The sequence below is a fragment of the Dendrobium catenatum genome, unplaced genomic scaffold (genome assembly GCF_001605985.2).
Source record: "Dendrobium catenatum unplaced genomic scaffold, ASM160598v2 fragScaff_scaffold_1056, whole genome shotgun sequence".
Lineage (NCBI taxonomy): Eukaryota > Viridiplantae > Streptophyta > Magnoliopsida > Asparagales > Orchidaceae > Dendrobium > Dendrobium catenatum.
Window position 1 is genome coordinate 3,151,136 of NW_021319518.1, and position 12,456 is coordinate 3,163,591.

A 12,456-nucleotide genomic window follows, 5' to 3' on the forward strand; every position below is an offset into this window, starting at 1 on the left:
CTTATAATATTAACAATATCAACTTCAATAATAATCTTTAAAATTATAATTCGACCTCAAATTTTATTAATTTTTAAAACATTATCATTCAAATTATTATCAATAATAACACATACTCCATTTCTACTACGACTCATACTTGAATATCATATTTTAAATTAAATTGTCAATCTCTTTAGCTTTCTCTCCAATCCATTTAGTTTTTTGAATACATAGAACTTTTATCATCATATGAATCATAATATATATTAATTTTATTAATTTACCTATAAGAGAACTTATATTCTAAGTTCATATCCTAATTCTAATTTCATGGATTAACTTCTTTGCCCAAAGCAATCCATGATGTGGTAACCCTTGCTTATTTAACACTAAACACAAGTGCTGGTGCAACGGCCCTTGCATAATTCTCGTTGTATTCAGGACAATACAATGCATTACTTCCAAGAAACACCCTATGATTAACAAAAAAAAAATGATTCATGTTATGATTCTTCGACAAATTTTATATTAGCTGTCAACTATCTAACACAACTTTCCACTTTTCTCATCCAAGACTTAGGACTTGACAACGACAATATTTTGTATGCACAAAAGCATAATTGAAGTAAATTGTTAATTTATTTAAGCAATTTTTGGCACTCTCATTATTTCCCTTTGTCATGATTATACTTACTTTTAGTTTGCTCATATCTCTACCAATGTCATAACACTATAACAGCTCCTTGTGGGCATATTTATGTTTCTTGAACAATCATCATCAATTTTAAGGGGAGGATTGGAAATACGACAACAAATCATACCAAACTCATGATTCTAGTAACTTTTAAGCTTCGTTTAGGATGTCTTTCTTACTGCTTTTTATAGCAGCTTTCTAGTGCATAAATTAAATTGTTTATACTAGAAAACTATTTTTAGAAATAGTAAACCTTAGTTTGCTCCGGTATTTTTGATTTGTAATTAACGATGTAACCTCTATGTAATTAAATATTGTAACTACAAATATTTGTATTTAGGATTACAAACTTAGGTTCCTTATTAGGTTTAATTTAATTGTTGTGATTTGTTGCCATTTAACTTTGTATCATACCAATTGTTATATATATAATGATTAGAATCCTATATGAAGATAAATTTGATTGACATATAAGGCAAACCATTTCATCATAACCGCTATTGTCTTGGTTTAGAAGTGAAAGGCCATAAATCAATATTAATTAAAGTAACAAGGAAATAAATTTAATATTCAAGTGTGATATATAAAAAGAATTTTAATTTAGTAAGCATGAATTTCTTATTGTTGGGCTGGAGAATTCTAAATGGCCATTACAGACACAAATTACTATATCGTTTAGCATTCAGACGCTAAAACAGCTCGTGCCAAATATGACTATCAAGCGTTTCTTCAGAATATTAAAATGGTTAAAAAATAGGTTAAAGATATTTCTTCAAAGAAACAAGTTTTTCTTTGTTATAACTTCATAGATAAAAAATTTGCAAAGAGTGCAAATGTCTCAAGTTCTCAAAATAAAAATCGTAAATTTAAAATGTTTTTATTTTATTTTGGAAGTAAGCAATTCCCTGGTAAAAGGATCCCTGAACCACAGGTTAAACAAGTTTTTTCACCAATGTTATAAATTCAAGCCCTATATTTATAATTTAGCGCTCATCATTAAAAAAAATCAGCATTTACTACAACAAGGGAATTTGCATGAACATTTCACTCCTTTCAGAAGGCTTCATCATCTAGTACAGAAAAACAAATAAAAAAGCAAGAAGGCAATGAGATCATAATATTAAAATTATTCATGTTTCAGGTATAGGAACAACGTCAATAATCATTGAATTTCCATAATAACAAGTAATTATTATAGATTTTTGGCTAGTTTAGCTTTACCAAACTTAGCCTAGTAGAACTGTCTTGCTTCCTTTAAGATTGATTGCTGAAAGTTCTTGTTCTACATAATCCCCTGCATAGAGGGAAGGATATCTGCTTGCATCTGGCGCTTCTGCAAAGTGACCTAAAGGCTTTAGCACCACATCAGAAGCAATGTGTGCAAATAGCTGGTCATTACAAAACAAAGTAAACAACGAAAGATCAGGTACAGGGAAAATATGCAAAAGAAGAAAAATTCTTAGTTACCGTGATTTGACTTGATTCTAAGACTTCCTTAGGGACAATTTTCTTACTGTTTGTAAAAGCAACTTTTCAGTACAAAAATTTAAATTTTTTACTGAAAATCTGCTTTAAGCAGTAAGAAAGTCATCCCAAATCAATTCTGATTGGGAAACAAAATGAATCAAACAAACGACCAAAGATAGAAACCGAAGTAGGCCCTGCCCAAAGTGAATGAAACGTTGGATCCCATTAAAATTTCAATTATGAATATGTTAAGAAGTGACACTTATGTTTAACGTCACTTGGGAAAAAAAATTAGTGTAGAGATAGCAAAAAATTAGCACTTATTCATGAGCTTAATTTTTGAAATGAATATGTTTTGGACCATTATATTATTAGACCCAACTTTAACTCCCCTTTGATTCACTCTATAATAGAGTTGAAAGCCAAAAGAATATTGATATATCATAAAAAAAATATCTTGATCGGGCACGAATCTCGAGGCAAAATCAAGCCGAAAACTTCAAAAATTAAATCCGGGATCATCTAAACTCATATTTTAGCAAACTTATAGTCGAACTGAGTGTCTCGGAAATATGAACCCAACGACACCAAATTCGACTCAATCCGAGCCAAAATGAGTCCAAATCAAGGACCCGAAGTGCTGTTCGAAAGTTCGAACCACAATTTGAGTTACCAAACGGTTTCGAAACATGATGTGCTTATAGTCGAATCGAGCGTCTTGACGAGACGAATCCAGCGAGCCCAAGATCGCCGAATTCCGACATCATTAAGACCTTTAAATATTTGATGAGTCCAAATCAAGGACCCAAAGTGTTGTTCGAAAGTTCGAACCACAATTTGAGTTACCAAACGGTTTCGAAACATGATGTGCTTATAGTCGAATCGAGCGTCTTGACGAGACGAATCCAGCGAGCCCAAGATCGCCGAATTCCGACATCATTAAGACCTTTAAATATTTGACGAACGGTACACGATCAAGGGATTCAATATTGGCCGTCCATCCGAACCACTCCACATTTGCTCTTGATCCTCCTCCTATTTACGGGTCATGTCATCCTCAAAAAACTATAATAGCCCCTCATTTCTCTTGAGAGGGGGCCAAGCAAGAAGAAGAAGAGAAAAAAGAAGAGAAGGATAGGAGGGAAGAAACTCCTTGACCACCGCCGGGATCCTGTCTGACTTCCACGGGACGCCGAATTCTGTCCGACTTTCACGGGATGCTGGAATTCTGCCAGACTTTCAAGTGACGCCGGAGTTCCGCCAGACTTCCAAGTGATGCCGGAGTTCCGTCCGATCTCTAAGTAACACCGGAATTCTGTCTGATCTCCAAATGACTTTGGAATTTTGCCCGCATACCATCTAACGCCGGAGTTCTCCCCAGCCGTCGACTATGGTCCTTCCGACTTACGTTGCCCGCCGACTACAGTCCTTCCGACCTCCGTTGGCCGCCGACTACAGTCCTTCTGACTTATGTCGCCCACAGACTACAGTCCTTCCAACTTACGTCGCCCACCGACTAAAGTCCTTTCGACCTCCGTCACTCGCCGACTACGATCTATCCGACTTACGTCGCCCACCAACTACGGTCCTTCAGACCAAACGAACACATCAGCAGTGACTCTTTATATTCCCATCATGTAATGTACTCTATAAGATGTACATTAAGTTAAGGCCTTCCCCCAAAGAAGGGCTTCATTTGTAATCAACTGTAATACTAGTGGATTTATTCAAACTGGGCTAGGCCCCGTGGTTTTTCCCCTTTTACAGGGGTTTTCCACGTAAAAATCTTGGTGTCTCTCATAAATGCAACACTCTCTCTCTTATCTGATTGCATGCCGGATTTTCATACTACGCTAAGATGCTAAATTTTATATTTCTCTACCGCCGCGAATACTCCAGGACGCAACAACTATGATTTGGATTAGTTTCATTTGATTAAAAATGATAATTTTAGTTTGGTTCAGTTTGGATCTGCTCAATCTAACATTAACTAGAATATGAAGAGATCTTTTAGATAACAATCTAAGGATCACTCTTTCATTTTTGGTTACATTAGTCAACATAAATCATGTTTGGTTCCATTTTATTTGGTTTCCAGAAACTTCAAGCCGAATAGTTTATTAAAAAATCAAAATCATACTAGTCTTTTTTCTATTTGGTTAGGTTTCGGGTTAGTCCATGTTATTGCCCACCTTCATAAGGAATAGGTCATTTTGTCGTATAATCTAAGAATAACCTCGTATCACTTACAGTTGAAGAAACCCTCCATAGGCTGCGGTTCTGCTGCCTTGCAATTTCAATGGCGCTAAGAGTTCTATTAGTTACAACAACTTCATGCATCCCAGCCAAGCATTCACCTCCAGTAAGCCATTCTAACTGCAGACAAGCAGAATTTGATGTTATTAGTAATAAATTCTTCAACTTTCCTACGCATTTATGTCAGGAATCAAGATGCAAGGTGAAATTATCTGTTAAATTTTATGGTCGATCAACAAATGATTATATTTTCATCTAATGAGAAAGCTCTGAAATATTAAGTTTTATTCTAATCTAGAATATAAGAACAACTTACCTGTTTTCCTGACTGGATGAGAAGGCAACCCACAGGGACCTTAACTTCAACTTTATGTCCATTTTTTAGCCAGATATTAAGACCAGGGAATCTGCTCCTACCATGAATTGTTAAGAAGTTGAGGTCATAATGATATCCAGCAAACACAGTTCCCTCAAAGCCATGACGTTGGAGGTTGCTTCCAGTTGGACCAAGCAAGTGAGGACCCTGGTGTTTTCATTTGTAAAAGTAGGGAGAAAAAGAGGTTTACATGTGGTGGAATTTGAAAAGAGAAATTCAATTTAGTACAGAAGATACCAAACTCATTTTACAGAGCAAATGATGTTACAAAAAAATAATGAGAGCATGAAGATGTTCAAAAAGATGAAAAAAACAGAATAAAAGTTATATTCAAAATCACAATCTTTCACTAAATAATTAGAATTGAATGGAAGCTTCATACGTAGAATATTTTGTCATCAAAGCTTTTCACTGAACCTTTACCTGTAAAGGGCACACCTTTACCTGTAAAGGGCACAAGCAATATAAAATGTACACTACATATTCAAATAAAGATGTAGAGAAATTAAATAAGAAACCTTGATGAAATTTTACCATTTCTTTGAGCAATAGAACCATGATATCTAAAATGTTCACTTTTTTCAATGACTAATAAAGGTACTAATGAGGCATTCGAATATCAATGATGATAAGTGAAGACAAGATAAAAGATAGCTAAAATTTTAATGATAATGTATTCGTGTTTGCTGGATAAGCTCTTAATAGAGGTCTTGAAAGAAACAACAATGAAAAGGTTGTAGCTCAATATAAAGTCTTTGAGGAATATTAATGTGAATGTTGATGATAAGAATCAATTTTTGTAATTATTATTCTCTTAAACTCACACTTACAAGTATTTTCATGTCATCATGTTGCATAGGAGAAATATAATTAGCATTGAGGATGTGAATCGCTCACTTCTATCAATGAATTTTATATTTTAGCTTAAGGGTGTAAATGAAGAAAAGAATAGGAGAATTTTTTTGAGAAAATCTCTAATTATGATACAATTTAACTTTATTGGCCAAGAGACCAGGACAACACTTATTTCTCCTATATGAATCTAGGGCACATCAATAGAGACTGCCACACATTAAAGAGGAAAGAGTAACCACAAGAAGGGTAAGTCGATGGATGCTAATATAATGTCTTACATAGATTAAATGATCTTCATTCAATTATTACAAGATTCAAGTGAAGCAATTAGTGGATATTTGATAGCTTCATTATATCATATATATTTTAACAAGAAGATAGTTTCTACTTACAAGTGCCATGTTGGTCATGCATAAAAGACTTGGTTTTTGCATTGTGAAAATGAAGGCATATGGTCATATAACTAGGATGTTAACTAGAGTTAGGCATGCACCAGATGTAAAGAAAATTTTAAAATCTTTAAGCACTCTCAAATATGATCAAACGTTTTTTGGTAATGCATAAGTCCTTAAAAGTTAAAAAGGTGCTTTGGTTGTCACTAAGGCAAATAGAATTGGTGGACTATCTATTGCAATGTGTGAATTTGATTGGAACTAATTAAGTTTTATCTTCATCTATATTAGAGCATTACATTTTAGGAAAATAGAAAAGTGCATAACTTCCTGGCTTTAGCAGAAGTTCCTTAACAAAGTTGGGTACATAATAAAGAGAAGACTTTAAGAAATGGTCAGATGGATTGATCTTATGTTGAAAAATAAAGAGCAAGAGAGCAACCACCATAGAGGTATAAAATTCAAAATTAAACGGACTTTCAATTTCAGTGATCTACATTGACATGCAACCATTGTGATTCAAATGTCACTCACAAATTTTCTGTTTAGGCATCATCTAAAATTATTGAGATTGTGTGATGCTCAGTAATTTATGCTTTGGGATCTTATAGTGCTTGATTTGGAAAAAGTCACAGAGAAAATCAACATTATTGCCAAGACATTGAGTCAAGGGAGGGAGGTAAGATTGTTAATTTTGACTAAAAAATGTTTGTTTTTGTTGCAACGTATTTCTACAAGATTTAAAAAATTCTATAGAATCCAGATGCTGAAAATATTTTCTTACAAAGGATTGATTTGATTAGAAAAGTTGGATGCATTATATTGGAGAACCTCAATTCAACTGAAGTATTTCAGGCATTGATGGCTTGGCACAATACCTATCAATTATGAGTTTGAAATATATACAAAAAGAACATCTTGTTGTGAGGTAATCTTATTTTTGAGGATTTCTTTTGGGTTATTCGATTGAGAGGTGTACATAAATCTTGGGAAGGATTGCCAAGTATTTTTAACACTATTTTATTAATTTTATTTTTAGTGGATTGGATCCCATAAATGTAGGCTTTGTTTAAGCCAAAGTCCAAACAACATAAATTTCAGCCTCTTATATGTGCTTGGTTTCTTTATGCTTCTTTGCAATGCATTGTCTTTCGGTCTTCGAGGCACTTTTACATTGAATTTACATGTTCAATTCTTACAAACTTTAATGTACAAGTTTTCTTGAACGATCTTCATGTCAAATTATAGAATCCGAGAGTCAAGCATCCAAACTATCCTAGTGTGGCCAAAACAGCAATGTTATATGCATAATAAGTTGTTAGGTAACTACCACAAAAGTGAATCATTTAACAAGACACATGATTAGACTGTTTTGAGGGTGCTTGTTGAGGACAATGCTATGCATATCTGATAAATAAATAAAACCAAAGTCGGAGCTTGTTTAGCTTGATTCCATGAACACTTAGCACCATGGATGAGATTTAATACAATGAGTACACATAGGTTCGAGGTTTCAATGTGCCGATGCCTGAGAAATATTTACACGTGCATTGATTACATACACGCCTATATGGATATATATCTACAGAGAAACAAACATAAATAAAATAAAATACCATTGATAAAGAAGTGCATAGTACAAATATTACATGTATCACCTCACATTTCACAACACAGACATGCGTGCATGTGGGAACATAAATCCTTTCATATTCATGCAAACACATTATTAAAAATCAGATTTGTCTGCTACACAAAAGCATGCATTTCATTATATGGTAATTTTTCTCCAACAATGTTCTATATGATGGGGACATCAGATTTCGACACGTGCACCATCGCCGACGGCGCAGATTGACGGCTACGATCCAGAGCCTCTACTTCTGAGTTATTTACAGCTTATGTCATGTGTACTTTTGTTTTCCTAGTTTGCCCCTGAGGCATTTTTCTACTTATGTAGCCTAGAGGGCATTTATGTCTTTTCATTTTCTTTTATTTTGAGCCTCCTTATATGAGGCATGATGCATTGTAAGTTTTTTAGTTTTTTGATGAAATGAAGTTTATTCTCCTTTGTTCTCTTTGTGAGTGCATTTCCCTTTGATCTCTTAGTGAGTTCAAAGGGAGAATTAGATCTCTCCGTGAGTTCTAAATATTGGCCCATGCGTGTTGTGAAAAGGTGAAATCAAGAAGAAACTCGAGGTGAAGGAAGTCGTTGGAAGAAATTTCCCTTTTCTTCAAATTCCCCTCCTTTCCCTCCTAGTGTCGCCGTCCCTAGAGCCCAGCACAGCCGCCGGCTCCCCTGTCCCGCCGCCCAGCCCTGCTCTGCCTTCCGCCGCCCCCAACCAGGGTCCCTCTCGCCGGCCCAACCATCTCCTGCCGCCGCCGGTCATCTCATCCCGCCGAGCCTTCCCTCCTAGCTGTTTCCATAATTAAATTCCCTCCTATTTCAGTTTCAAATTCCTGAAATATTTGGGTTTCATTAGCATTTAATGTTACCTAATTTTTCTCCCTAATTTAAGCAATCAAGATAAATTGGATTTGAATTGAAATTCATATTTGAATCAAATCCAATTGAATGCTTAATTTAGGAAACCTTTTTTGTCATGCCTAAAACTGAAATTGTTAATTACAGATTTATAATAAAATCTGGAATTAATCATGTGGACCCCACTTGCTTAAACTCCTTCTTTCCCCCTTCTCTCTCTTGGCCGGCCCTTCATTGAGCTCCTCTCTCTCTCCTAATCACCCCATTAATTCCCCAATTTCAGCCCCTAAATCTTCTCCCTTAACCGCCCCTTTTCCACTCTTTGATTTAATTGAATTTTCAAATTAAATCTCTCCGATTAGCCCCCCAAAAGCAATTTCCTGCAGAAAATTCCTGCAGCCTTTCCTTCTCTTCCCACCTTGGCCAAACTTCTCTAACCCACCTACTCTTGGCCGTTTCTCCTCCAACGCCCGAGCCGCCTCTCTCCTCCACTTGAGAACGTCTCGCGGCGACCGCTCACTCTTGCCGACAAGAATGTATGGAGGAACCCGAATGGAATTTCGGGTTTGAGTACGACAACCGCGGAAGGGTCAATATTCTCCGATCACCTTTCTTCGACGTCGGCTTCGACTTTGACGACACCGTCGAGGAGTACTTGGAGAGGATTCTACCACCACTAGTGGAGTCCATCGACGACCACTTCTCCGTCTACACGTGGATCATTGAAGGCCGTCCACCTACTCCTCCGAATCCGGCTTCCTCCCCGGCGACGAGTCCTCTCAAGATCACTTGTCTACTCGTAGCGTCGCTAAGCCTACTTACGGTCCTATTCCGCTAGCCACCACTATAAACATGAGTGACGGATCTTAAGGTGAAGGATTTAAATTTTAAGTTTGGGGCTTTGTTATTCTTAGTCATTTGCACTGCTAGAATTATTGATGTTATTTTGAAAGTCTTCTAATCTCTAAATGTGATATCTTGTCATTACTTAATTTATCGTCATCTAATTCGTGAACTCAACTTGATTAAGCAAAGAGTTTTGGTAGCAAGTTTTGAATCAATACTTCTATTAATTTTCTATGTGCAATTCACAACTCATCGCATGATTGATTCACATCACTATAACTTTTGAATTCAAGGTAAATCCATCCAAAAATGTGCGCATACTGCTTGAGGGCTTGCAAACTCTAAATATCGAAAGAGATTTGTTATATATAAGATATAGCAAATAATTTTATTTTGAAATTCTTTATAAACAAAACAAACAAGTTATAAAGGAAGAATCTTACAACTTAACTCACACCAAGCATTAAAAAAAAAAAAAAACTCTATTAGTAACAAAGTAAAAACCCAAAAGCATAGAAACATAAATCAAAATTACCTGTTTCATCAATGATGTGAATGAATCCTTTGGAAGGTTAAATCCAATAGCAGCCATTTCTGCAGCAACCTGTAAGTGTTTTGCAGTCTATGATTAAATAAAGTGTTCAGGAAAACAACATGAAAAAAAAAACTTCAACAATATCTTAGAGAAATAAAAAGAAGTAAAAGACATATCAAGCACCTCAATAGCAGATATCATTTTGGAACCCCATGAATCCATGGTTTCTTTCCATTCAGGGAACCCTTCAGGTATTACTGGTTCAGCATTTAGTTCCTGCAAAGAGAGGGAGTATGCATTATAAGAAACTTAATCAATAATCTTGCTTGAAGAAGCTACATAAGCAATAGTGGCACTAATTATGACCTTAAAGCGAGTATTTTTGGGTCGAGGACCCACTCTCCACATATAACGCCATTTAGGATCTTTTGTAGTCGGAATGGATGGTTGCGAATCAGGCGGCATCATTCTTATCTTTTCTTGCAAAAATGCATCTATTAGGCTGCGTGGAACCTCTACTCCTTCAGGTGTAACACCAACCTGTCTTCTTGCCCATTTAACGTTAGGTAATTGTTGAGTAAAAAATGTTGATAAATGCAAAGCTTATGGAAAAGAAAATTGTTGCTGAATCCCCATTCAATGTTAGCTATTTGTTTAAATAAATGGTGGAAAATGCAATTTTAATTGAAGAGTAAATTATGCTGATTGATTCTACAAAATCCTGGACTTCAAACTATGATTGTTAGAAAGCACACTTAACATGTTTTGTGGAATTCAAACTATGATATTTGAAAAGCACATCTTATATGTTACGTGTTGTTTGATATGATATTAAAACACACAATTGTTATAAATCAATGCAAAATCACCTGAAAATTTTCTTTATTAGAAAAAAGACAATATTCTGTTATTTACATCTGCAATGGCAATAGACATTGAATGAAGGTACATTTGCATGATAATTTATTGACCAAGGACTAGTGGAAAATATTTTGTAGTAAGCCAGAAGTTAGATTTCGGAAAACAGTGATGCATGTGAGGACAAAGATAAATTTAGGGGTTGTGCAAAAAATTACTAACAAGCTACTAAAATTCATGGAAAGATAGCAGGCATCAAGGTAGAGTTAGAAGCTATAAATCATCATTCATGCTTTAGAACATAGGAAAATGTTGAAAAGAGTGTCTCCAATGTCACAATATAACAATCAAACCGTTACAAAAGTATGCTATTGAAAGCATAGGGCTAAAATAAGAAAACTACCAACATATAATCAAAGGGATGATGTACTTTCAGTTTCTTGCTGACATTAAGGGCTTAATTTCCTCTTGGTTGTCAGAATTCAGAAATTTACCGACCAAGCATTTTAACCAAATACTTGATAGATCAGATTGTCAAAATTGCAAAAGCAAACATAAGCAGATTACAGCTGGTAAATGTCCTAATATACATGTTCACTGAATAAAAAAATACTAAAACAAATTATAACTAACCGAATAACACATGTAGACCATATCATACTAGTAAGAAACATTATTCAACATCAACAAAAACCAGATTTTCATCAATTGCATAGCATGCTGATAAGAACATAATATGCGCCGATCCACAAAGCAATCAACTTCTCAAGTTAATCAGAATATGAGATATCTCTAATTATCTTAAATTATACGATTAGACATCAAATCAAAATTGCAAAAGAAAAAGAAATAAATCCAACAAATTCATCCTAAAAAGCTACCACAAATTAAACTGATAAAAAGGGCAAAGGGGAAATTGGACCTGGTAATGGAGTTCAGGTCTCTCCTGTTTCCTCTTGAACTCATCGGACTTCTCGAAATAGCGCTCCATCATATCGAGAAACCGATCATTGTCCTCCGTCGAACACCTAGGATCCTTTACCAGAAGAGCTCCCGTCTCTCTCAAACTCCTGCTCACCTGCGAACAAAGCTCCCGCACCTCCACCGTCAGATCGCCACCGTTGTTATTGGCAGATATCTCGATGTATGGGGCAAGATCGACGACCGGAAGATCCATGGCTGCGTCCGGCATCCGATCACGACTCGATCGAATGCGTAGCCTTTTCCACTTTCTATTTCTTGTTTTCTCGAATGGCGGGAGAATTTATTTTTGGGGAGTAAAAGAGGAAGCGTGACGGAAATGGAATACAGCCTTCGTATAAGGCACGACTTGTGGGGTGAAAATCGTTAAGGGGCTGTTTGGCAACAAGTGGGATTTAACTCTAGTGGGATTTAATATATCCTGTAAATTTAGATTTAGTAAATTTTAAATGTGTTAAATCTTGAAAACTGTTTGGTATGTCAAATGTTAAATCTTATTAAATTCTTAGAAACTGTTTGGTAACATATTTTAGGATTTATGACAGTTAGAGATTTAAATGTGAAGAATATAATTATAAATTAAAAAATAAATTTATAATTAAAAATAAAAATTAAGGTATTATAAATTTAATAACATATTAAGTACAAATTATTCATTAATTATTATTTACACTATTAATTAAATATTTAATAATACAAACATATTAAGTTATATTAATTAAGCTAATT

At 35.1% G+C, this 12,456-nt stretch overlaps 1 protein-coding gene across 1 annotated transcript; it reads right to left on the reverse strand.

The window, feature by feature from the left end:
* Positions 1 to 1,769: 1,769 nt before the first annotated feature.
* LOC110093061 lies at positions 1,770 to 12,094 on the reverse strand. The gene is made up of 7 exons (XM_020817824.2): positions 11,669 to 12,094; positions 10,255 to 10,428; positions 10,072 to 10,164; positions 9,889 to 9,957; positions 4,716 to 4,922; positions 4,394 to 4,519; positions 1,770 to 2,064 (listed from the first exon to the last, which is right to left on the reverse strand). The coding sequence occupies exons 1-7, from the start codon at positions 11,936 to 11,938 to the stop codon at positions 1,903 to 1,905; spliced, it is 1,101 nt and encodes a 366-aa protein (XP_020673483.1). The 5' UTR covers positions 11,939 to 12,094; the 3' UTR covers positions 1,770 to 1,902.
* Between the last annotated feature and the right edge of the window lie 362 nt (positions 12,095 to 12,456).